Source organism: Furipterus horrens, unplaced genomic scaffold, assembly GCF_987537825.1.
Source record: "Furipterus horrens unplaced genomic scaffold, mFurHor1.1.pri manual_scaffold_3, whole genome shotgun sequence".
Lineage (NCBI taxonomy): Eukaryota > Metazoa > Chordata > Mammalia > Chiroptera > Furipteridae > Furipterus > Furipterus horrens.
The window spans coordinates 83,186,941-83,214,662 of NW_028327173.1; the positions used below are offsets into that span (position 1 = coordinate 83,186,941).

The 27,722-nt window shown below is 36.4% G+C and overlaps 1 protein-coding gene and 1 pseudogene across 1 annotated transcript in view; one reads left to right on the plus strand and one right to left on the minus strand.

The window, feature by feature from the left end:
* Positions 1–27,722, plus strand: part of RANBP9 (RAN binding protein 9) — an 82,084-nt gene that overhangs the window by 13,787 nt on the left and 40,575 nt on the right. The window contains exon 2 of the mRNA XM_090269796.1: positions 582–693. Within this exon, the coding sequence (XP_090125922.1) occupies positions 582–693 (112 nt within the window). The remainder of the gene's footprint in view (positions 1–581; positions 694–27,722) is intronic.
* On the minus strand, positions 5,295–5,958 carry LOC150015407 (ras-related protein Rap-1b pseudogene; annotated as a pseudogene).

A 27,722-nucleotide genomic window follows, 5' to 3' on the forward strand; every position in this document is an offset into this window, starting at 1 on the left:
TCAGGTTGTAATTGACTGAAGAAATTTTTATAGATCAGTCTTTGTATAGAATTAAAAGAACAAAATTATAAATTCTTAAAGTAATAAAACTCTTTTACCAAGTCCAGTCTAATTGTATAAAATTTCACTTAAAAATATATTATGTGATACAGACGCTTCTCATTTAAAAAGGAGGACATTTGGCAAAATAATGTTGTTTAGAAATTTTATAAATGATATGTAAATTTAGATTAATAAAATTAAGATTATATTCTCATTAAGTTCTTCAAATGCATCCTTTTTTTCTCTTAAAAATACAGTCTGCCCTGAAATACTTTAATTTTCTAAAAGGACTGCTAGGTTCAGTGTGTTCAGATTCTTGAATTTTATTAAAATTAATGATGTATGAAGAGTTCCATGGCTCACTTGGGCTATTTTGTATATTTGATTAATTGTGATGATCATTGAGTCTTTAATTATTTGTACTGATGGAAGCAGAAATTATATATTATTCTATAAACCGTATTTGTTCCTGAATTATTTGTTAAGGTTCTCATTTGAATATCTCATTTGATATTTTTTCCTTTCTGTTTTGAATGCAGGTCATGGCAAAACCCCAAAAGATGCAGCATCGGTCCGTGCCACACATCCAATACCAGCAGCCTGTGGGATTTATTATTTTGAAGTAAAAATTGTCAGTAAGGGACGAGATGGGTAAGTGTGAATTGTGGTAAAATTTTTTTTCTATTCTTGGGTGATCATTTTGTTTTAAATCATAATGTTTGTGATGTAATTGACATTTTGGAAATTTTGCTAATTGGAAAGGGAATCTGAATATTTCAGTGTAGCAGGCTGGATCTGGTTTTGGATAGATTCTTGTTGAAACTAACATTTGAATTGGTGAAATTAACCAAGTTTTTCTGATAGGTTTGTCATTAAAATGGACAATTGGAATTAAATAGTAGAGAGACAGTGACTCAATTTTTCATGCTTTTTCTTACACTGTATTTTTTTCTGAATTCTCCTGAGAAGTTAATTCTTAAAGCTTTGACCAAGCCAAAAAATTCTTGGCGTTTTATAGGGGTTGGGGCTTAGAAATTCAGGCTTAGGTCAGGAAAATGTATGTTTGCACGCTCTCGTTTGGAGGCAATTCTGAGGGATTAGGACGTTCTAACTAACTTCCAATTAGAACTCCATGTTGCTCCTGGAACCAACTTTTATACCACTGCTTTACAACTTGGAATTGGGGTGTGGGGTGTGTGTGTGTGCTTGCGCGCGTGCATGCAAATTATTTGTGGGACTATTAAAAATATGGTAGTTTGGGCCTTACCCCGAACATTCCTAAATCAGTATTTTTAGAAGTAGAATTTGGGCAAGATAGGCATTGTGTGAAAGCTCCATGGGGAATTTTGGTACATATCTCTGGTTAGGAACAAATTACCTCGAATCATTGAATTTATTCTATGGTATTTCCTGATAACTTCATTGTGGTATAAGAGATCCTTCAAAGCATCCATTGAGTCATTTGTTCAGCTACCAAGATAAAATTCTTGAGCTGTATGAGTAAGTTGACCTGCATTTGAAGTGAATCATTTAACCCCTCTTACCACTTCTATGTTGGATTTACAAAATAAGTGTATTCAGTAGTTTATTCCTCTTTATTTGCTAAATATTCTCAATGTCAACGATATGGAAAGTAGAAAGTGAAAAACTTGGAATTCAATGATAACTTTATTTAACTGCCTCAGTTTTCCCAGGGTGATCAAGCCAAAGATAAAATCAGAGAAGTCAAGGATAAAGTGGTTGGAGACCCAGATTGAAATAGGCAGATGATTGTTATCATTTCTAACTCTACTGCTGCATACTCAGTAAGCCATTTCTTTTTATACTCCAATTATATCTTCAACCCCATAATGCTGGTGTTGTGCAGTATGGTTCCCAGGGTTCTTTTTACCTTTCACTCTACATATTTTACCTTTGCATGATCTTGGCCTTATATTTTCGTGACTGCGAATACCCTGATGAATCTTAAATCTAAACTGCACCTCAGGCTATTCTCCTGGGCTGTGGACCAATATATTTAACCAGATGTTTGCATTTGAATATCCCACAGACATTTAATTGTAGTTTGTCTAAAATCTGTTTCTCAATATTAGCTTGGTTACTTGTTTCACTAGTGCTGGAAACTTGAGAAATTTTCTGCTTTTACTTTCTTTGTCCCTCTCTACAGCCTCTGCCTTGATCAGGTGGTGGTAATTTATCCCTTAAATTACTGAGGTAGTTGATTCATTGGTCTCCCAGTTGTTCCCTGATTTCTTCTCAGTCCATTTTGTAACTGTTGTAAGTGGTCTTTTAAATACAGAACTGGATTGTGACTGTCCCCTTCTTGAGACCATTTAGTACACCTATTGCTTCATGGATAAAATTAAAATTTTGTTAACGAGCAAGGGTTCACTCTCTGACATAGATAGAAGCCAATAGTATGGCACCGGATTCTGAGAAAAGGAAAAAGCTTTATTGACTAGTAAGCTGGCAGGGAGACAGGAGGCAGAGCTCATATCTGTTGCCCTCATCCAGGGTTCTGGGTGAGATTTAAGGGGTTAAAGGAAACAGACTAGTGTGCCCAAGTGCTGACTGGCAGGTTTTTGTAGGAAGGCTTTGGAACTTGATCATTTATGCTAAACTAAGGTAGGGGCTTCAGCAGCAGATCTTCTGGACAACAGAGACTTCATTTCCGAAAGGGTTCAGTCCTTAGGTGGGACTGGGGTTGGAGGGGGGTGGGCTTTGGTTTCAGGTGTAATAGGAAGTCAAAATTTTCTCCTCTATGCACACATGCTTCTCCTGCATGACTTGCAGTTTTGTTCTTTTGTCTCTGGAAAACGACTCAGTGTCTTGTTAGAAACAGGATAGGGCCAGTTTGAGCTAGTTCTGCGATTACAGCTTCTTAGCAGGTTCCCTCATGAAGATAAACTCCTTTCTAATTTTTCAGTCTTATCTCTGTTGTATGTATGTTTTAGGCATTTAAAATTTTATTATTGATTTTAATGCAATAAAATTCACTTTTGGGGGTACATGTGTAGGTCTGTGAGTTTTGCCAAATGAAATATAATCATGTGATCACCACCATAATCAGGATGTGGAACAGAACCCTTTGCTTCTCAGAAGTCTCTCTAGTTACTCCTTGATAATCAAATCCTCCTCCTACCCCTAACTCCTGGCAACCACTTACTTGTTTTCTATTCCTATAGTTTTTCCTTTTGATACCAGAATGTCATATAAATGTAACCTTTTGAGTATGTTGTTTTTTCACTTAATGTGATGCATTTGAGATTCATTTTAGGTAGTCCAGTGTACCAATAAATAGTTCATTCCTTTTTTTGGTAAACTTTCCCCATCTCCATTTGTTAATTGTATTATATCTGTATGTTGTAAAAGCACATATAATTTACATACACAATTCTGTTACCTTATCATTTAGTGTTAGTTCTAAATTCAGTATGTTCAACAGTCACCACCAGATCTTTTTGCAAAGCTTCCCATTGTATTTTGATTGTCCAAAGTTCATTCTTTACTGAAGACCTCAGTGAGAGCTCATGGGGACAATATTATTTAAGTCCTTTATGGTTTATAATATATTTGTTTTTGACCATAACATCCATTATATTTGAAGGTTTGATTGGGTATAAAATCCACAGCTTACATTTTCTTGTGAGCTCCATGGACTTGAACATGAACTATTATTATTAAAGTCTTATACCATTTTTTCCCCTTATATGAAACTTGGTCTTCCGCTTACATGCTGAAAAGATTTTTCTTTCTTTTTTTTTTAACGTACAGTACTTGAGTATGTCTTCTTGTTAACCTTCATGTATGGCCTTAAGTAATAGGTTCAAGTCTTATTTCAGAAAAGTTTTCAGTATTTGCCCTGTTTCATTCCATAGGTTTCTTTTCAGGGGACTCCAATTATGAGTGTATGTTGGATTTTCTTTGCCTAACTTCTCTATCATTTGTTCACAAAACTTTTCTTTCCTTCTTTGTTTATTTAAAAATTTTCTATTTTGTTTCATCTTTTCCTGTGGGATCTGCTTACTCTTGTGTTGCATTTAGTTTTTCTTCGTTTCTGATAGAATTTTTTTTCTCTTTAATTCATTTTTTTTTTTTTTTAATGCAAGCCCTTGCATGGCAATCCAAATTTATTGAACTACTGATGCTAAGTTATACAAAATTGCACCACTTTAATTAAGGCTTTTAGTTTACATTTGGCTACCTCTAAGTAGTTGTAACATTAGGTTGGTCAATTTAAATACTGTGGCTCCATGTTGGATAGACACACAATCTTTACACCCAAACGTTAATGCATACAAAGCAACAAGGCATTGTTAAATAAAACAGCAATAGTTACTGCAACTTAGGCCTTGTGACCAATTACACATGATTAAAATTACTTCCCACATTCACATCCACAGTACTCGTCCACCATTTAACATCTCAACCAAAACGTTACACATGTGAAACAATCACTAACAGGCAAAAATACTAAACCTGTATATTTGGTATTGCAAATACACTTATGCATGAGCAAGCAAGGGATTCACAGTGAGAATCTACAGCTGCAGAAGCCTGAAAATGATTTACAAACATTGTTAAATCATTAAAAAATTGTTTGAAAATATATACTTCTTGTTGTAGACCCCCACTGTACATGTAACTATAAACACTATTCCCTATGTAAACAAAAAAGGAAACATATAATAAGAGATTTGAAAAATCTGGACATTTCCTTCCCAACAGATATTAAAGGCAGCGTCTTCAATCTAAGACATTATACTGAAAGGACTATTGTATTTTAAAGACAAGATCACTGTCTCCACAGGTTTTTTAAAAATTAAAAAAGCTATATAGCTGTGTTAATCAAAGCTCTTATTTTTACAATACAATGATAATGACCTTGATTTTCTTAAAAAAATTACAATAAGCTACAAGTATCAAAGAAGCGAAGTTATCTGGAGTAGTCTATATAGGAGCTCTTTGGACTTTCTTTTTATTATGCTAAAATAGTGGTGCTTTTAGGATTTACATTATTGTACTCTCCAATACAAAGTATGGGGCGTGTTAAAGTATACAGTACACCATTTTCATACATGTACAACATTGGTGGATGAAAATGTCTCTTAGCAGTAATACTGGATTGTAGCCTCTGGTTTTACCAGCTGTATACTCTAGGACTATTATATGAGTAAAAATCTCTCTTGTGATACTGGAAAGTGATTAGAATGTGCAAACTGATGTAGTAGCTTTCATTTGCTACTACAGAAAGTCCATTTCAGATGTCGGCAGGTTTAACAAAGTTGAAATGCTGGCACTGTTGAATTGGGCAACAGTTCTTCAGACCTGGCTCAGAGCTACAATGCATTTAGTATATTAAAGCAGCTGACATGATGACTTTTTGCCGGCCTTCCCAGGCACTGGAGTTTTTCTGTTAATTTGCTGCACTAGGTCATAAAAGATCTCATTAACATTTATTTTAGATTTTGCAGAGGATTCTAAGAATGCACAGTTGTTCCACTGTCTTGCTAGATTCTGACCTTGTCCCTTTCCTACAACTCTTTCATCTTCCAAGTCACATTTATTACCAACCAGAATCATTGGAACATCATCAGTGTCTTTAACTCAAAGAATCTGTTCTCTCAGATCTTGTAAGTCATTGAATGTGGACTGTGCTGTGATGGAATAAACTAATGCAAAGCCTTGTCCATTTTTCATGTACAAATCCCTCACTGCTGTAAATTGTTCCGTTCCTGCAGTATCCAAGATTTCAAGCATACACTGTTGTGCATCTACTTCAACTTGCTTTCTATAAGAATCTTCTATCGTAGGATCATACTTTTCAACAAAAATTCCTTGAACAAGCTGTACAGTCAGTGCAGATTTTCCAACACCTCCTGAACCGAGAACGACTAGCTTGTATTCACGCATGGTGCAAACTTGTCAAAAGCCAGTATCTCACGCTGTCACCGGGTCCCCGTAGCCAGCGTCACCCTGCGCCTTGCGCTCCCTCTGGTCCCTGCTCCCGGCGCCACGGCGGTCCTGCATTGCCACCGCTCTGGCTGGTTTACCCGCCTGACTCTGGGCGAGGTTTGGCGGTGTCGCCTTGACCTCTCTTTATAATATGATGCAAATATAAACATTATTTTCCCACTTATTTAAATTAAGCATTGGACATTTCCTATAAAATAATCTTAAAGATCCAGTGTAAATTTTAAGTTATAACACTTGTGAAGAAAAATGTTCTTGCTGAAAAACCAAATAGTATAATACACCCCAATCTCCATAGTTTTATAGGTGCGTGTAACTTGGTATGATAAATAGTACCTGCAAAGTTTATAAAATTAAAATTTGAAGCAATTGCTTAATAACTGATTTGCATGATTTGGAATTGCTGCTTTTCTTTGGTCATAATCTTGTAAGGACATGCTGAAAGATAAGAGGATTTTAAATATGGATTACAATGTAAAGAATTAATTTTATTAAGCAAAAATTTTGCTTTATTAGAGTAATAAATAATTTAGTACCTATGAGTTGAAAAGTAGGGTTTGTTTTATACATATTATGTGATAAATTCTTCCCCTGACCCTATATTTAATACTATAACAGGAGACTATTTAAAAAGTCAGGAAACCAAGTTACGTTTATTTGTTGTTGTAACTAACTGCAGATGAGATTATTTGACCGTTTATAAAGGAACTCAAACCAGTAGTATGCTTTTGTTGAACTTAAGAGTTTTATTGTCTTAATTATTACTTAAAAGGCAAGATAAATGAATAGGTACTTATGGTCCATTTTAGTACACATAGGCAGGCCTTAATTTAAGGTACTGTGTATTTATATAGCTCTTTGAGAGGTAATGGCAGAAGTATCTATGTATTCAGATCTTTTGCCCACTTTTTAATTGGGTTGTTTTCTTATTGAGTTTTAAGACAACTTCATATATTTGAATTTAGGTTCTTTATCAGATATGTGGTTTGCAAATATTTTCTCCCAGTATGTGGTTTGTTTCAGTCTCTTAACACTTTTTTTTAATCTTCACTGGAGGACATTATTTTCATTGCCTTTAGAGAGAGAGGAAGGGAGAGAGAAACATCCATGCAAGAGAGAAGCATGGAGTGGTTGCCTCCCATACGCACCCATACTGGGGATTGTATGCACGTGGGCCAGGAATCTAACCCTCAGCCTTTTGCTTCTGGGATGACACTGGCCAGGGATCTTAGCACTGTCTTTTGAAGAGTTTTAAATTTTAATGAAGTTCAGCTTTTCGTTTTTCTTTCACAGATCTTGCTTTCCATTTTGTATCTAAAAAAATCACAGCTGAACCCAAAGTCACTTAAATTTATTTCTTTGTTACTTCTTAGACATTTTATAGTTTTGGGTTTTATATTTAGGTCTGTGGTTCATTTTGACTTAATTTTTTGTGAAAGATGTAAGGTCTGTGTCTATTCACTTTTTCAAGTGGATATCTATTTATTCAGTACCATTTTTTGAAAACTGTTCTTTCTCCTTTGAGTTGCCTTTGCTCCTTTGTCAAAAATCAGTTAATTGTATTTTTGTGGATGTATTTCTGGGCTTTCTGTTCTATTCCATTGATCTATTTGTCTATTCTTCTGCTAATATATGGTATTGAATACTGTAACTTCATAGCGTGTCTTGAAGTTGGGTAGTGTCAGTTCTTCAGCTTTGTTCTCCTTTAGTATTTGTTTGCTATTCTGGATCTTTTGCTTTTTCATATAAACTTTAAAATCAGCTGTTGATATCTGTAAAATAACTTGACTAACATTTGATTCGGGTTATGTATCTGTAGATCAAACTGACATCTTAATAATATTGACTCATCTTGTTCACAAATGTGCAATCTCTCCATTTCAGTTTGATTTTTTTTAAAAGATTTTATTTATTTACTTTTAGAGAAAGTGGAAGGGAGGGAGAGAGGGAGAGAAACATCAATGTGCAACAGGTACATGGGTCAGTTGCGTCTCCCATGTACCCCGACTGGGAATTGAACCAGTAGCCTTTTGGTTCACAGGCTGGTGCTCAATCCACTGAGCCACACCAGCCACAGCAAGTTCTTTGATTTTTTAAAAATCAGTTTTATAGTGTCATCATATAAATCTTACACATATTTTGTTAGAAATATACCTGTTCCCTGTTTATTGGTGCTAATGTAAATGACACCATTTTTAAATTTCAAATTCAGATTGTTCATTGCTAGTATATAGTGTTTGACTTTTGCATATTAACCTTGTATCCTGTAACCTTCCTGTAATCCCATATTAGTTCCAAGAGTGCTTTGTCAATTCTTTGGGATTTTCTACATAGATATTTTGTCAGCTGCAAACAAGGACAGTTGTTTTCTTCCTTTGCAATCTGTAACCCTTTTATTTCTTTTTCTTGTTTCCTTGTGTTATTGGACTTGCATTATGGCGTTGAATAGGAGTGGTGAGAAGAGATATTTTCCCCTTTTTCCCAATCTTAGTGGAAAGCATCTAGTTTCTCACCACTAAGTATGATGTTAGCTGTAGGTTTTTTCGTAGATGTTCTTTGTTCAGATTAGAAAGTTTCCCTCTATTACTAGTTTACTCAGCTTTAGTCATGAATAAGTGTGTTAGTTTGTCAAGTGCTTTTTCTGAATCTGTTGTTATGATCAGAGAATTTTTCTTCTTTAGACTGTTGATGAAATAAATTATATTAATTTTCAAATGCTGAGCCAGCTTTGCATACCTGGGATAAATTCCTCTTGATTGTAGTGTTTACTTCTTTTTATACATTGTTGGATTTGCTATGCTAACATTTTGTTGTGGATTTTTTATGTCTTATTTTTATGAGAGATACTAGTCCATAGTTTTTTTGTTTTTGTAATAGCTCTTTGGGATTTTCCAGCTATCTTTTATTGATCTGTGGTTTAATTCTGTTGTGATCTGAGAGCATACTTTGTATTATTTCAATTTAAAAATATGTTAAGGTTTGTCTTAAGACCCTGAATGTGGTATGTCTTGGTGAATGTTTTTGTGAGCTTGAGAATAATGTGTATTCTGCTGCTATTGGATGAAGTATTCTGTCAATGTCAGTGAAATCCAGTTGATTGATAGCGCTTTTGAGTTTGACTGTATCCTTACTAGTTTTCTGCCTGCTTTGTCTGGGAGATACTGATGCAGGTTTGCTGGTGTCTCCAGTTATGATAGTGGATGTAACTATTCTTGAAATTCTTATCACTTTTTGTCTCATGTCTTTGAACTTCGTTATTAAGCATATACACATTAAGGATTGTTATGTTAGCTTTGAGAATTGACCTTTTATCATTAAGTAAAAGTATTTATTCCCTGATAATTTTCCTTCTTCTAAAGTCTGCTTCGTTAGAAATTAGTGTAGCTAGTCCAGCTCTCTTTTGATTAGTGTTAGCATGGTGTGCCTTTCTCCACCCCCTTGCTTTTATTTATTTGTTTATTTATTTATCTAAGTTTCAACGGAGAATTTTTATTTATTTAGAAAAATTTTTATTGTATTTTTCCCATTACCATTTAGTATCTTTATACCCACCCCCAGTCACCACACTGTTGTCCACGTCCATGAGTTCCTTTTCCTTTTTGCTCCATCCCTCCCCACCTACCCTCCCCACCACTTAGCTGGCATCCTGCTCTCCATTTATGAATCTATCTCTATTTTGCTTGTTAGTTCAATTTGTTCATTAGATTCCATATATGAGTGGCTTATTTCACTTACATAATGTTCTCCAGGTCCATCCATGCTGTCGCAAAGGGTAAAACTTACTTCTTTTTTATGGCTGAGTAGTATTCCATTGTGTAAATGTCCCATATTTGTTTTATCCACTCGTCTACTGATGGCAGCCGTCCGTCTCGGGAGACGATGGTGTAGCTTCTTAAGAGTCTATCTGCACCGCCGAGAATGGCTGTGCAGTCCGACTTGGGAGTGACACGGTATCTGTCTCCTCCCGTGTTGAATCGACATCTTGCGATGACGCTGGAGTGTCCTCTCCAGTGAAGCTGAAGCTACAGAGCCTGGGCAGGGTGATATGGAGGGTCTGCTGTTGCCCATGCAGCAGACCCCCCCTCTCTTCGCAGCTGAAGGGTCCAAGGGAAAGACGGAGTCAATACAGCTTGGCTTCAGGTGCGCCGCAGGAGTTGCCGGTGTTGACTACAACGTCAAACCGCCTTAGGGACTCCGGCTCCGGATTTTCTGTCGGGGTTTACTCCCTTAGCCTTTCCCCTGAAGAGGTATGCCGCAAGGCAGCGGAGGTTTTTTGGAGTCAGAGTTTTCCTTCTCTGATGTGCCCTGACTGGAAGATCGAACCAGCGACACTTAGCTCGCAGGCCGACGCTCAATCCACTGAGCCAAACCAGCCAGGGCACTTGGGCTATTTCCATATCTTGGCAATTGTATTTAACGTTGCCATGAACATAGGGATGCTTGTTTATGTTCTTCTGAATTAGTGTTTTGGGTTTCTTCAGATACATTCCTAGAAGTGGAATTGTTGGGTCAAAAGGCAGATCCCTTTTTAATTTTTTGAGATATCTCCGCTGCTTTCCACAGTGACTTCACCAATCTGCGTTCCCACCAATAGTGCAAAAGGGTTCCCTTTTCTCCACATCCTCACCAGCACTTGTTTGTTGATTTATTGTGATAGCCATTCTGATATCTCATTGTGGCTTTAATTTGCATTTCTCTGATGATTAGTGACATTGCGCGTCTTTTCATATGTCTATTGGCCATCTGTATGTACTCTTTGCAGAAGTGTCTATTTAGATCCTTTGCTCATTTTTTAATTGGATTGCTTTTTTTTTTTGCTGTTGAGTTTTATAAGTTCTTTATAAATGTTATATGTTAACCCCTTATCAGATGTATCAGTGAATATGTAGTCCTGTTTATTTATTTTTCCTTTTGTTTTCTTTGCCTGGGGAGATACATCCAACAGAATGCTGCTATGAGCAATGTCTGACATTTTGCTACCTGTGTTTTTCTACTAGGTATTTTATGGTTTTGAGTCTTAACATTTAAGTCTTTAAGCCATTTTGAATTTATTCATGTGTGTGGTGTAAGAAGGTGGTCTAGTTTCATTTCTCTGCATGTATCTGTCCAATATTCCCAACATCATTTATTGAGTAAACTATCTTTAGCCCATTGTATATGCTTGCTTCCTTTGTCAACTGTTAATTGCTTATAAAGGGGTGTGTTTATTTCTGGGCTCTATTTTGTTCCATTGACCTATGTGCCTCTTTTTATGCCAGTACCATGCTGTTTTGATTATTGTGGCCTTGTAGTATAGTTTCATATTAGGTAGTATGATTTCTCCAGTTTTGTTCTTTCTCAGGATTGCTGTTACTGTTCAGGGTCTTCTGTGGTTCCATATAAATTTTTGAAATATTTGGTCTAGTTCTGTGAAATACTTCATTGGAATCTTGATAGGAATTGCATTGAATCTATAGATTGCTTTAGGTAGTATAGAAATTTTAATGATGTTAATTATTCCTATCCATAAATACATTATGTGTTTCCACTTATTTGTATCTTCTTCAGTGTCTATAATTTTATTAGAACAGGTCTTTTACATCCTTGGTCAGGTTTATTCCTAGGTATTTTATTCTTTTTGAAGCAATTGTGAATGGGATTGTTTTCTTAATTTCCCTTTTTGTTCATTATTGGCATATAAAAATGCAGCTGATTTCTGGATATTATATTTGTATCCTGCTATTTGGCTGAATTCATTTATCAGTTCTAGTAGTTTCTTGGTGGAGTCTTTGGGGTTCTTTATGTACAGTATCATGTTGCCTGCAAATAAAGACAGTTTTACTTCTTCCTTTCCACTTTGGATGCCTTTTATTCTTCTTTTTTGCTGTGGCTAAGAACTTCCAGTGCTATTGAATAAGAGAGGTGAAAGCAGACATCCCTGTCTTGTTCCCCTAGTCTTAAGGAGAGTGCTTGTAGTTTTTGCCCATTGAGTATGATGCTGGTGGTGGGTTTGTTATATATGGCCTTTATTATATTTAGGTATGTTCCCTCTATTCCCACTTTGATGAGAGTTTTTATCATAAATAGGTGCTAGATTTTATTAAATGCCCTTTCTACATCTGTTGGTGAGATTATGTGGTTTTTATCCTTCATTCCGTTCTTTACTTTGAATTTATCTGTGTCTTTATATTTAAAGTTAGTTTCTTATAGACAACATATACTTGGGTCTTTTTCCTTTTTAAAAATATTTATTTATTTTTAGAGAGAGGGGAGGTGAGGGAGGAAGAAAGAGAGAAATGTCAATGTGTGGTTGCCTCTTGTGTGCCACCAGGTGACAACCCAGCCTACATCACAGGTCTGTGCCCCTGACTGGGAATTGAACAAGTGACCCATATGGTTCGCAAGCCGGCTCTCAAGCCACTGAGCCACACCAGCCAGGGCAGGTCTTGTTTTTTATTTAATCTTCCACTTTCTTGTTATAGCTGTTGCCCTGGCCATCATTCCCAGAGTGGGTGGGTCTGAGGATGTTCTAGGACTGTGGGGGCCTTTTAAATAAGGGAACGCTGCTGAGAGACCAGCAGTTTCTTCTTCTGCCCCAACCCCCACTGGTTTGCACAGTCAGAAGCAATGAGGCTTGATTTTCACTGGTGCTGAGACCATGAACTGCGCGGTCTGCTCAGGAGCTGGGAACATTCCCCAGGTGTCTCTCCCAACTTTTTAAAATGTGTGACTGCACTTTCCGCTGGCTTGCCGCTGCCACTGCCACTGCCACCACCACACTGCGTCCTCTCTGCCCGGCTCCGCCCCTCCTACCTGTCTGGATGAGTATTTCTTCTTTATATCTTTGTTTGCTGGACCTCCATGTAGTTTGATTTTCTGGAACTTCTGGTTGTTTCTAGTATTGAGGTAGTTGTATTCCTTCTCAGTTGTGGAGGGAGACGCAGCGTGTCTGTCTAGGCCTCCATCTTGGCTGGAAGTCCAATTTGCTCTTGGTTTAATTGAGCATTTTATAATTGTATTTGCTTTCCTATCTTAAGATATCAATTATACTTATTTTTTAATTTTATTGGTCCTTGCTCTAGAGTTTGCAATAGACAATTCCAGCTAATACAAACCTATTTTCAAATAACACTTCACTTTATGGGCAGTGCTGGTGCTTTATAAAAGTTTATAATCAATATTTTCTTCCCATCTTTATAATATTGTTCTCAGTCATTTCACTTATTCATAAACTATTACTCTAATGGCCAAATTGTTACTGTTATTTTTTGAACAGTTATCTGAGATCAATTTAGAATAAGAAAATAAAAAGATTTTATTTTAACTTTATTTTTTTCTAAACCTCTTTACGTAGATTTGAGTTTCTCACATGTTTTTTCTTTCTCTCTGAACAACTTTTAATATTTCTTGCAAGGCATCAAATTGGCAACAAATTCCCTCAGTTTTTGTTTATCTGATTGTTTATTTAAAGTCCTTAACTTTTGAAGGAAAATTTCACTGTATCAAATTCTAGGTTTGTAGTTTTTGGGTTTTTTTTTCTTTCAGTACTCAGGTAATTCACTCCAGTCTCTTTTTGCTTGCATGGTTTCTGAAGAGAAGTCTGATAAAATTCTTATCCTTCTTTCATATAGGTAAGGTGTTTTGTTTTGTTTTTGGTCCTTTAGCATATTTTAGGATTTTCTGTTTGACTTTTGCAATTTGAATACAATGAGCCTAGGTGTTGATGTTTTTCTGTTTAACCTCTTTTGTGTTCTAAATTTTGTGGGATTTTGATATGGTGTCTGTCATTAATTTTGGAAAAATTTTTATTCATTATTGCTTAAAATATTTCAGTTTTTCTCTCTTCTTCTGGCATTCCCATTATGTGCATGTTACACCTTTTATAGTTGTCTCACAGGTTTTGTTGTATATTCTGGCCCCCCAGCCCTGTTGGTTTGGGATGTTTCCATTGACATATCTTCACTGATTGTTTCCTCAGTTGTATTTAGTCTATTGATGAACCCATTGAAAGCATTCTTGATTTGTGTTAGTGTTTTCGATTTTTAGCATTTTGCTTTAGTTCTTTCTTATAGCCAATAACATATAAATCATAGTTATCTTAAGTTCTTAGTTTGATAGTTTCAAAATCTGCCGTATCTGAGTATGATTGTGATGCTTGCTTTGTCATTTTAGAATGTAATTTGTCTTGCTTTTTATCAAGCAATGTGAATTGTTTTTTGTTGAAAACAGTATGTGATTTATTGTGTGTAACAGAAACTCGGGTAGATAGATCATTACCATGAGGTTTTATAATTATCCGGTTAGGATTTATGTTATATTTAATGTGTGCTAGGTGTTTGTATTGTTTGTAGGTGTCAGAGGCTTTATTTTCCTCTCATTTCCTTGTTCTGTCTCCTTGTCTTCTGGTTGTTTGGGTTTCGCTAGAAAACTCCTTAATTAGAGTCTGTGTCTTGCAGCTCTCTCACTTGTCATCTGTTATTATGCTGGAGTCTTGTTGATGTGGTGATAAGGTACTGAGGAATGAAAGTGTGTTTTATAGTCTTATGATTAAATCTCAGTTGTTGTGTTGGATCAGCATCCCTGGACTGTGAACTTCTGGACAGTTTCAGTCTCTTCCTCCCCTTCCCTTCCAGGGAGGCTGGCTGGGCCTGGAGCTGTCTGATTGTCCTTACTCAGGTCAAATATGGCTCTGATAAAGTAGTTCCCTTGGAGGCAGGTCTTTGTTAAGCAGTCAGATTACTCTGGATTTATGTACTTTTCCTCTCCTGGAGCCCAAAACTGGAAGAAAATATTTCTGGATTATCACCTGGCAGGACCCCTGAACGGAAAACTCATGAATATGTGGAGGCTTCCTTAAAATGGGAAGGGTTTTGAAGCTTTAGCTCACTCACACACAGCCTCCAGCAATTCATCAGTTAGTTACCTTTAAAGTATGCCTAGTGATTACTGTCTTCAGAGGCTCCTGCTCCTGGTAAGCTCTGATTCTGTCTTTACTGTCTCCAGTTTTCCTGGAGGCATTTTGCCTTGTGAACTCAGTTTTCAGATGACTCTAAGAGCCGTTGATTTTCAGTTTGTTCACCATATTCCTTGTTGTGAGGATAAGAGACAAAATTCAAGCTCTTTACAATTGGAACTGAAACCAGAAGTTCTCTTGTTTATTTTTTATTTAAAAGACAATGAGAGTTTTATTGAGAATTTCATTGAGACATAAATCACATACCATAAAAGTTTACCCCTGAATGCATACATTTTGGTTAGTTTTCAGTGTATCACAGACTTACACAATATTTACCAACTGTTTAATTTTAGAACATTTTCATCACCTGGAAAAGAAATCCTTTACCCATTAGCAGACACATCCCCCAACCCTAGGCAGTCACTTACCTGTTTTGTTTCTATAGATTTGCCTGTTGTGGACATTTCATATAAATGGAATCATATAATAAGTAACCTTTTGTTTTTTACTTATTTCTCTTTGCATGTTTTCAAGGTTCATTCTGTTGGAGGATTTATCAGTTAATTCTTTCCCTGTGGTTGCCAAATAATATCCCATTATGTAAGAATGTATCACATTTTGTTCATTCATTCCTCAGTAGATGGAAACACTTTTTTTGGCTATCAAGAATAATGTTATAGGCATTTTGTAAACATTTTGTGTGGATGTATTTTCATTTCTTCTGGATACATACTTAAAACTTGAATTACTGGGTCTTAGGGAAATTCATTTCAAGTTAAGAGGTTTTCTTAGTAGTTGCTCTGGAGGATTACTCAGATAATAACTTAAAACAATATAATTTGGATTAATACTAACTTAATTCCATTTTCTTCATTCTCCTTTTTGCTATTATTGGCATAAAATCATCTCTATACAGTTTAAGCTCAAAGTTTTAATCATTGCTTTATATCTCTTAAATTAGAAGAAAAGAGTTACAAACAAAAATACACTTATACTGTTTTTTTTGTGTTATCCATGTAGTTATCTGTACTGATGCTCTTTGTTTCTTTGTGTGGATTTGAGTTACTGTATAGTGTCCTTTCTTTTCCACTGTACTATTTCTTATAGCACCGTTCTGCTAGAGACAAATTCTCTATTTTTCTTTACTTGGGAATGTCTTAATTTCTCCATTTTTGAATTAGACCTTTGTTGGATATAGAATTCTTGGTTTACAGTTGTTCTTGTTTTTTTCCTTTTTTTTAACACTTAGAATTTGTCATGGCACTGCCCTCTGGCTTCCATGGTTTCTGATGAGAAGTCTGCTTATCTAATTGGGTTACATAGCATTAACAATGTAAAGCAATAATAGTAACCCGATTCCTTTCTGTAATAGGAATTAAACTAACCTACTCCAGTTGGTTCTGCTATTTGATATTTGCTACAATTATTATTAACAATACTAGTAAATGTATAATTAGAAATTATCTGTATTGATATATTATTCTGAAAAATATTCATGTCCATTTCCCCTTCTAAACACGTAATACCACAATAATACATTTCTTGTACGTGTACTTAAATCTTGCCACTCCCTTTCTGTTGTTGAATTTGAGCTTGTTTTTATATGTCATGCAACATCTCAAACATCTACCAGCTATCTTTGTTCCTTGTGTTATGAGCCACACCTATACACATCTGGTGTTAAAATTTTTCCCTTGTTGAATAACACTCCTTCAATCACTTTATAATAATTTATGTCACCCACTTCCCCAAGTAAACTTCAGGTTTTTTTCAGTGTAAATGCATCCCCGGAGTAAATCCCACTTGATCATGGTGTATGATTTTTTGATGCATTGCTGTATTTAGTTTGCTAATATATTGTTGAGGATTTTAGCACCTATGTTCATCAGTGATATTGGCCTATAATTTCCTTTTTTATAGTGTCTTTATTTGGTTTTGGAATTAGGATAATGCTGGCCTCGTAAAATGAGCTCCTGAGTCTTCCCTTCTCTTGAATTTTTTGAAATAGTTTTAGGAGAGGTGTTAGTTCTCACAATGTTTGGTAGAATTCACCTGACAAGCCATCCAGTTCATGGTTTTTGTTTGTTGGGATTTTTCTGATTACTGCTTCAATTTCACTAGGTGTAATCTCTCTATTCAGATTCTCTGATTCTTCCTGATTTAGTTTTGGAAGATTGTATGTTTCTAGGGATTTATCCACTTTGTCCAGGTTGTCCAGTTTGTTGGCATAAATTATAATGTTTTCTTACAGTCCTTTGTGTTACTTTGGTGTCAGTATCCTCTTTCATTTTTGATTTTACTTATTTGGGTCCTCTCCTTTTTTCTTGGTGAGTTAAAGGTCAGGTTTGTTTATCTTTTCAAAGACCCAGCTCTTGATTTCATTGATCTTTTGTATTGGGTTGTTGTTGTTTTTTTAAGATTCTATTTCATTTATTTCTGCTCTGATCTTTATTACTTACTTTTCTTTACTTTGTACTTTGTTCTTATTCTAGATCCTTTTAAGTGTTAAGTTAGATTGTTTATTTGAGATTTTTCTTGTTTCTTGAGATTGGCCTATACTGCTATGAATTTCTCTCTTAAGACTGCTTTCACTGTGCCCAGAGATTTTGGGTTGTTATGTTCTCATTTTCATTTTTCAAGATATATTTTGATTTCTTCCTTGATTTTATTGTTAATCCATTCATGATTTAAACTTTTTAAATTTATTGATTTTAGAGAAAGAAACATTGATATGAGAGAGAAACATCAATCACATTGCACCCTTTATCATTATGTAGTGTCCTTCCTTATCTCTTACTGTAGCCCCCTGCCCCGCTTCTTTTTTTTTGTTCAGAGAGAGCAGAAGGGAGTGTGAAGGAGAGGAAGAGAAACATCAATGTGAGAGAGGAACATCGATGGGCGGCCTCTCATACACCTCTCCGGCACACCCCAATCGGGGACCAAACTCACAACCCAGGCATGTGCCCTGACTGGGAATTGAACCAGTGACCCTTTGGTTCACAGGCAGGCACTCAATCTTCTGAGCCACACCAGCCAGGGCAACATCAGTGAAAATTTTTTTTGAACACTCTTTCATCCCATTTGCCCATTTAATGATGGGCGATTTACATGCGCACTCACCCACACCTTGTTGAATGTTCAGCAGTTTTTACAGCATGACCTCTGTTCCCCATTCTTCCTAATCACCCAGTCTTGCACTGAGGAACATTTTTTTTGTTTCCCTGGATGAAAAATGTCCTCAAAGGGAAACATTTTGCTGATGTGGAAAAGAGGTGAAACAAAAACAGCAGATGCACTAAACGGTATGAAAATAGTTGAGTTAAAAACTCTTTTGAGCAGTGGAAAAAACGTCTCAATAGATGTATTGCATCATATGGACAGTACTCTAAAGGAGACTGAAGTTTAAACATGTAAGAATAAATACACACTTTTTATAAATTAATTCTGGTTTGTTTGAGGTCTCCTTTCATTTTATATAGGTCTTGTTTTCTTATCCATTCAGCTACCCTCTGTCTTTTGTTTGGAGCATTTAAGCCTTTTACATTTAAAGTTACTGATAGGTACATATTTATTGCCATTTTATTCTTCTAACTATATTTCTGTGTTTGTTTGTTTGTTTTTGTTTTCCCTAAAGTAGACACTTCAACATTTCTTGAAATACTGATTTGGTGGTGATGAACATCTTTAGCTTTTTCTTGTCTTGGAAGCTCTTTATTTCTTCTTCAATTTTAAATGATAACCTTGCTGTATAAAGTACGTAGTCTTGGTTGTTGGTCCTTGTTTTTCAGCACTTTGAATATTTCATGCTAATCCCTTCTGGCATGAAATGTTTCTGTTGAGACATCAGCTAATAATCTTATGGGAGCTTTCTTGTAGGTAACTAACTGCTTTACTCTTTTAATATTCTCTCCTTGTCTTTAAGCTTTGCCATTTTAATTATTATGTGTCTTCATGTGGGCCTCTTTGGATTCATGTTGTTTGGGACTCTACACTTTCTAGACTTACGTGTCTTTTTCCTTCACCAGGTTAGGGAAGTTTGTGGTCACTACAGTAGTCCTTCTCTCTATATCGTGGTTCACTTATCACAGCCTCGCTGTGTTACGGGGTTTTAAAAATATTATGTTTATTTATCGTAGATTTTTCACTGTATCGCGGGATTTTGCAGTGCTGTATACGTATGTTGTTAAAGTTACGTAGGTTTAAGAGTGTAGAATATGTTTAAGAACATAAGTAGTGTTTATAAAAGTGTGGAAAAGGTTAATAAGGGACTGGGAATGGTTTATAAGTGTGTGGGAAGGGTTTATAAAGCCTTAAAATATATATAAATACTAAAATAAATGTAAGGTTCCTACTTTGCAGATTTTCACCTATTGCAGGGCGCTCTAGAATGTAATACCCGCAATAAGTGAGGGAATACTGTATTTCTTCAAATACATTCTCAATTTTTTGCTCTCTCTTTCCCTTCTGGTAATTCCATGATACGATATTGTTATTCTTCATGTTGTCCCAAAGGTCCCTTTAGTTATACTCATTTTTAAAAATTTCTTTTTCTTTTTTCCTGTTTTGATTGTGTGTTTTCTGGTACCTAATTTTCTAAATTGTTGATTTGATCCTCTGCTTCATCTAACTTACTGTTTATTCCTTCTAGTCTATTCTTCATTTATGACTGGTTCTTTTTCATGATTTCTCTGTCCTTTTTCATGCTGTTGAGCATCCTTATAACTATTACTTTGAACTCTATATCTGATAAATTGCTTACCTTTATTTCATTTAGCTCTTTTTCTGGAGATTTCTCCTGTTATTTCATTTGGGACCTGTTTCTTTTTCTCCTTATTTTGGCTGCCTCTTTGTTTTTGTTTCTATGTGTTAGGTAGATCTGCTGTGTCTCCCAGTCTTGGTAGGGTTGTATATATATAGTAGGTATCCTGTGTTCTCCTTGCACATCTGAGCTGGGTGCTCCAGGAATGTCCCTTGTGTGCATTCTGTAGGCCTGATGGTTATAATTTAGCTTTGAGTGCCTTTGGTCCATTTGCGCATGGGATCAACCCTCAGGTTGGCTAACTGTGAGGATCATTTCTGACCAAAGTGTATAAGCTGTTGTGCAGGTACTGACTGCATGAAGTGGAATTCACTTCAACAAGGTCTGTTGCCTGCCTAGATCACCCTTTGAATATGCCGCTTGTAAAGCTAATTGACTCCTTCTCTGATGTTGTCTGAAGCTTGCCACAGGGTGTGTTGGTTCTGGAGCCTTTTGGGAGGGATTCTCGTGTAGGCCTGTGTCAGAGGCTGCTTATGACTGGCCCTTGGCTACCTGTGTGGTGCTACAAAGTTTGTGGTTGCCTCTGCTGGGCCTGTATGTGTGTGAAAAGGACAAAGCTGTGCACCAAGGCCTAGTTAGGGGCATGTCAGCAAAAGTCCCAAGGCACCCCTGAGATCTGCCTTTGCCTGCTGGCTGCCTGTTAACGCTCAGCCACTGAAAGAGCCTCTGGTGGTACTTGAGTTGCACGCGGTAGGTTCTCAGTGAGTCACCAGGTAGGAGTGAATGGTATTTACCAGATTGATACAGGTTCAAACTCGGTTCCAGTGTTGAGTCAGAGGCTACTCAGCAAATGTCACAGGGTAAACCAAGTCTAGCTGCCACCAGCCAATGCCCACACACCTTTGTGCTGCGGTGGGGTCTCACGAAGTCGTCAGGGCGAGGCCAACAGAGTGCATCAGGCCTAAACCAAACAAGATTTGGCCTTGTGAAGAGAGGGTTCCCTACCGGCTGGGCATGCAAGGGAAAACTGGCCCTAGTTCTAGAGCCAGACAGCTCAGTCTATCCCCGATTCTGCCAGAGCCTTGTTTCAGCAGAGCGAGTTCACTGGGAATCAGGAGGATAGGTTTAGTGGATTTCCTGTGATGCCAGTAAGGCTTGGGGCAAGGTAGGGGAGTGGCTCCTGCCTCAGTGCCACTCAGCTCAGTTTGTCCTGGATTCTGCCCAGACCTTGGAAGGGTGGCACCACCAGGAATCAGGAGGGTGGGGATAGAGTGGAGGCACCAAAAAGGTTCACAGGAAAGTGGGGAGAATGACCCCTCCACCCCAAAGCCATACAACTTAGTCACTGATATTTCCTGAGTCTGCCCAGACCACTATACCTGGGCCCAGGCTGGTGTCTCCTCAGCATGGTGGCATTAAAGGGAGCCCAGAGGGTGGAGCTAATGCTTTTTCCCCAGGCTACTGCCTAGGAAGGGAGTGTTCCACCGAAGAATGATGGCATCTGCAATGTGGGAGAGGGACTCAGCCTTCTTATATTCCTGAGTAGAATATACCACAGCTTGTGTATCCATTGGTTTGATGATAGATACCCAAGGTGTTTCAGTGTTTTATGAATAAAGCTGCTATGAAAATATTTGTAGAAGTCTTAGGTTGGACATATGCCTTCTTTTCTCTCATGACTAGAATTGCTGGGTTTTGGGGTAGGTACATGTTCAGTCTTAACAGAAACTGTTGGCCATCTTTGCAAAGAAGTTGTACTATTTTAAGTTCCCACCAACAATGTATGGGAGTTCTTATTGTGCCATATCCTTGGCAACACTGATATTGTCAGTCCTTTAAATTTTAAATATGAGGTATGTCCAGAAAAAGTCCAGCCATTGTTATCATAATGAGACCGGTTTGCGCAACATCAGTATAACCTGGCAGTCAAGGAGAGTGCACTGGAATGTGCATGTGTGAACAGTGACAACTTCACTGTACTAGTCAGCGGGGGTGGTAGTGAGCATGTGTACTGTGTGGCTGCTGCACTCAAAATGACTGAGTGAGCAGAGCAACAAATCTGCATCAGATTTGCATTAAGCTTGAGCATTCCTCCACGGAAACTATTAGATGATTCAGAAGGCTGAGGCTATGGGCAGCTGGTGATTGGCAGCTTCATCACGACAATGTGCCTGCTCGTGCATCACGTCTCATGCAGTTTTTTGGCGAAACATCAAATCACCCAGGTGACTCAGTCCCACTATAGCCCAAATTTGGCACTCTGTGTCTTCTGGCTTTTCTCAAAACTAAAAGCAGCTTTGAAAGGGAAGAGATTTCAGACTGTGGATGAGATTCAGGAAAATACAGCAGGGTAGCTGTTGGTGACTGGGAGAACTGGGAGATCCCAGGGTGCCTGCTTTGAAGGACTGAGGCGGCATTATCCTACGTACAGTGTTTCTTGTATCTTGTATCTTCAATTAATGTGTCAGTTTTTCATAGTATATGGCTGGATACATTCTGGACAGACCTCATTCTGCTGAGTGTCTAGTGTTATCTCAATGTGGTTTTAATTCGCATTTCCCTGTTGATTAATTGTGTGTAGCAGTTTTATGTTTTTCTTGGTTATTTGCAGGGTTTTACTTCGTGAAGTGTCTAAGCAGATCTTTTGTCCATTTTAAAAATTGGATTATCTATGTCATTTGAGCAGAGGTTTGTAATTTTGTGAAGTCTAATTTATGATATTATTTTACAAATCTTGTTTTCTGTGTCCTTATAGATCATTGCTTTATTCCCATGTGATTAGAATGTTTTTATATATCTCAGAAGTTTTATAGTTTTAACTGTTTAAGACTATGATCGATCCTTAGTTGACTTTTGTGTATTGTGTGACATAAAGGTTAATGTTCATTTTTTTTCCTTATGGATATTTATTATATTGCTATTTGTTACAGGAACATTTCTTACCCTTTTGATTTGGCACCTATCATATAATATTAAATGACTGTAGAAGTACATATCTCTCGGGGGGCTCTTTCTTATTTATTCCATTGACCTATTTATTGATCCTTATGCCAGCACTATACTTTGTTGATTACTCTGTTTTGTGGTAAATCTTGAGGTCAGATTGTGTAAGTCCGACAATGATATTTTTCAAGCTTTCTTTGAATATTTTAGGCCCTATGCAGTTCTGTATAAATGCTGGAATCAGCTTGTCAGTTTTTACAAAAGCTCCTAGTATGATGAGATTTGGATTGGATTATTTCTAGAGACCAATTTGAAGAGAATTGCAGCCTATTAACATTTAGTCTTTCAGTCTATAACCATGATATATATCTTCATTTATTTACACCTTTTAAATTCACCTCAGCAATGTTTGGTAATTTTTAGTAGAGGTCTTACATGTCTTTTGTTCAATCTTTAAGTGTTTTATGTTTTTTGGTGTTGCTGTAGATGTACTTGTTTTTAAATTTCATCTTCCTAGTGTTTACTATACAAATATAATAGATTTTTGTATAGTAGTAACCGTGTTTACTACAACCTTGTTAAATTCACTTATTAAGTCTACTGGTTATTTTATAGATTCCTTAGGACTTTTAAAATAAATTTATAAATGGTCATGTTACCTACAAATAAAGTTTGTTTTACTTCTCCCTTTTTGTTATTTATGTCTTTTATTTCATTTTATTTTGTTATTGAGATGTCTAGGATTTGAAGTACAATTTTGCATATAAATATTGAGAGATGGCATTCTTGCTTTAGTCTTAGGGGAATAGCATTCAATATTTTTACTATTAAATATGCTAGTTGCAGGGGGTTTTTTGTAGCTGTAGATTGAGATAGTTCCCTTGTATTTTCTGTTGTGCTAGGGTTTTTGTTGTGGATGGCTGTTGAATTCTGTCAAATACTTTTTTTTCTGCAACTATTTAAATAATCATGAGCGTTTTTTCCTAAGTAGGTAAAATACACTGATTGGTGTTCGAATGTTAAACCAACCTTGCATTCCTGCATTAAACACTACATGGTTTTCATACAGTGTCATTGTTTTTGATATATTACTAAAATTTCATCTTAATTTATCTAGTGGCTTTTTAACTATCTTTTTGCAGTTTTTTAGTGGCTACTCAAGAGATTTATATATGTGTGTGTGTGTATGTAAGCGCGCGCACACACAAACACATACCTGTTTTCATAATCTGAGAGTGTTGTATAATTTATATAAAATGTAGAAACTTGAAATACATAGGTTCATTTCCCCCTCCTCTTGTTCTTTTTGCTGTAGTTGGCATATGTATTATATCTACATATATTATGAACTGCATAATACATGTTAATTTGCCTTGAAGAGTGATACATTTTAAGAAAGTGAGGAGTGCAATCAGTCTTTTATTACATACACATGTGAGAGTCCTTTCCAGTGCTCCTCATTTCTTCTGAAAATCCAAGTATATATCTGATGTCATTTTCTTTCAGTTGGCAGACTTTCTTTAGCATTTTTCTTAATGCAGGTCTTTTGGCAACACATTCTATTATTTTTCTTTTATCTGAATATGTTTTTATTTTACTTTAATTCTTGAAGGATATTTTCCTGAATATAACACCCTCTATTAGCATGGACCACCCACATCCATTTTTGTACTACTAAATATTTAATTCCACTGCCTTCTGGCTTTTTGTATTTTCTTGTAAGAAGTCAGTGCATTTTCATCTCTGTATTCCTATGAAAGTAATGCCATTTTTTTTTCCTGGTTATATTCAGTATCATTTCTTTGTTCTTAGTTTTTAGCAGTTTGACTGTGATTTGTGCTTAGGTGTCCTTTTTCTTGCTGACATTTACCGTGCTTCTTGAATCTGTAAAAAAAGTTTGTTTCAAAACATTTTTTGCCTCCTTTTTCACCTTGTGAAACTTTGGTTACATGTCTTTTAGACCTTCTGATACTGCCCCAGGGGCTCTTCCTTTTCCCTATTTTTTTCTCTGTTCTTTGTGTTGATTCTGTCTTCATGTTTACTTACTCATTTAGCGATTTCTAATGTGCCAGTAAGTGCATTAGTAAATACTTATTTCATGTATTTCAGCTCCAGAACTACCATTTGGTCATTTTTATTGTTTCTTTTACTTTGTTGAAAATTTCTATTGTTTTGTTAATACAACCGTATTTCCCTTTACATCCTTAAGCATTATAACAGCAGCTGTTTTAAATTTCTATATGGTGATTCCAAATACTTGATATTTTCTTTTGTCTTTTCTCTTTGACCTAGGTCATGTTTTCCTGTGTCTTTATGTGTCAGGTGATTTTGAATTGTATTTTAGCACATTATGTATGGATTATGGATTTTTAACTCCCTGAATAGTATTTTTTTTTATAATTGGTAACTGATTTTAGAGACATTTTATCTTTTTCTGTGCTGATTATCATTTCTTTATCACATACATTTCTTCTAGTTTCATTTGTCTTCCTTTCAAAGTATCTCCTCAAGTAGTGTTTGGTTTTTTTGTGTGTGAGAGTTCATAGATATTAAAGTGTTAGCTTTTAGTGTCTCAAAATATCTTATTTTGACGTCAGTCTTGAGTGATGTTTTACCCAGGTATTAAGTTCTAAATTTTTAGTTTTTTACTTTCAATATTTTGAATATATTGTTTCATTGTTCATTGTCATCAGCTATTGCTAGGGAGAAGTCTGCTGTCAGTGTAATCATTTCTTTTGAGTTAATCTTCCTTTTCTTTGGAAGCTTTTAGGATTATGTCTGTTGCTGATATTTTACAATGTGCCTACCTGTGAATTTGTTTTTATGCTCCTCAGTATCTGTTGTACACCTTCAATTCAAAAGCATGTTTAAGTTGTGGGAAATCACTAGCTAAATTATTTCAGAAACTATTGATACTCCACTGTATTTTTTAGTGATAGGATAGTCATCTTAAATGTATTTTAAAAATATGTTTTTGGCATACTGTATGTACATTGATTGATGTCATCTAGAATAAATTCATGTTCCAGTGTATATTTTATTGGTCTTACATGGTTTTTTTCCTTTTTTCTGTTTTATTTTTATTTTTAATTGTAGTTGATATACATGATTATATTAGTTTCAGGTGTACACCCCAGTGATTAGATATTGCATAACTAATGATCATCCCTATAAATCCCATACCCATCTAACACCATATATAGTTACTAAAATATTATTGAGTATATTTTCTGTGCTGTACTTTGTATCCTGATGACTGTTCTGTAACAACCAGTTTGTACTTAATCCCTTCAACTTGTTTTCACTCTTCTCCCTAACCCTACTCTCATCTGGCAACTGTTAAAAATGCTCTGTATCTATGAGTCTTGTTTCTGTTCTGCTTATTTATTTTGTTTTTTTAGATTCAATTGTTGGTAGTATTTATTGCATTTTATTGTTTCATTTTTGGTTTTTTTTTCCTTTTTCTTTTTTAAGAAGACCCTTTAACATTCCATATAATACTGGTTTGTTGGTGAGGAACTCCATTAGCTTTTTGTTATTGGGGAAGCTCTTTATCTGTCCTTTGATTCTAAATGATCGCTTTGCCAAGTAGAGTAATCTTGTTTATAGGTTCTTGCTCTTCATCACTTTGAATACTTCTTGCCAGGTCCTTCTAGTCTGCAAAGTTTCCATTGAGAAATCATCTAACAGTCTTATGGGAGCTCCTTTGTAGGTAACTAACTGCTTTTCTCTTGCCGCTTTAAGATTCCTTTTGCCTTTAACCTTTGCATTTTAATTATGATATGTCTTGGTGTGAGCATCTTTGAGTTCATCTTTTTTCAGATCCTCTGCATTTCCTAGACTTGTGTGTTTTTTTCCTTCACCCATTTAGGGAAGTTTTCTGTCATTAATTCTTCAAATAGCTTCTCAATCCCTTGCTTTCTTCTCCTTCTGTACCCCTATGATGTGGATGTTGTTTCGAATGATGTCCAAAGGTCCCTTAAGCTGTACTCATTTTTTAAAACTCTTTTCTTTTTGCTGCTCTGATTGGATATTTTCTGCTACTTTTCTTCCAAATCACTGATTTGATTGTTGGCTTCATCTCCTCTATTGTTGATTCCCTGTAAATTATTCTTCATTTCAGTTACTGTATCCTTCATTTCTGACTGTTCCTTTTTTTATTCTTTTGAGGGTCTCACTAAGTTTATTGCATCCTTATAACCAGTGTTTTGAACTCTGCATCTAGTAGATTGCTTGTCTCTACTTTGTTTAGTTTTTTTTTTTTTTCTGGAGTTTTTTTCTGTTCTTTCATTTGGGCCATGTTTCCGTGTCTCCTTATTTTGGCAGCCTCCCTGTGTTTGTTTCTGTGTATTAGGTAGAGTTGCTACATCTCCCAGGCTTGGTAGAGTTGCCTAGTGTAGTCGGTGTATTGTAGAGTCCATTGACACAGCCTCCCCAATCACTGAACCTGAGCACTCAAGTTGTGCCCTCCCCCACTCTGTGTGGGCTGTGTATATCCTCCTGTTGTAGTTGAGCCTTGGTTGCTGTACGCCCATTAATGAGAGGGATTTACCCTCAGGCCAGTCAGCCGCAAAGACTGGTTACAACCACTGATCACTGACTACTGTGAAGTATTAGCTATATAGGGTCCACCCCACAGCACAGGATTTAATTATTTCAGTGGGGCTCTGGTGCTCACTGAGCCCCCTCCTTGGGTGTATCACTTGTGGAAGTAGTTAGGTGGTGATGCATTTGATGTGGTCTGAAGCTGTCTACTGGTTGCACGGCCTCTGGGGAGATGTAGAACAAGGTCAGCCTCTGCCTGTGTTATGCCCAGGGCCATCTGGCATGAGTTACAAAGCGACCTGCAGATGGCTGTTACTTGTGCTGGGCCTGGAGGTGCCCAGGTAAGGCCAAGTTGCAAACTAAGGCCAGCTGCTGCTAGTATTAGGGCCTGTGGCCACTTAGTGAGAGGTATGGGGCACACTGAGGCCTGATGCTGCTTGTTTGAGAGATTTTTAGGGAAATCTGATGCATTAGTCAGCACTGGTCATTGTATGGAAAAGCCACCAGGAACAGCTTGGATTGGCC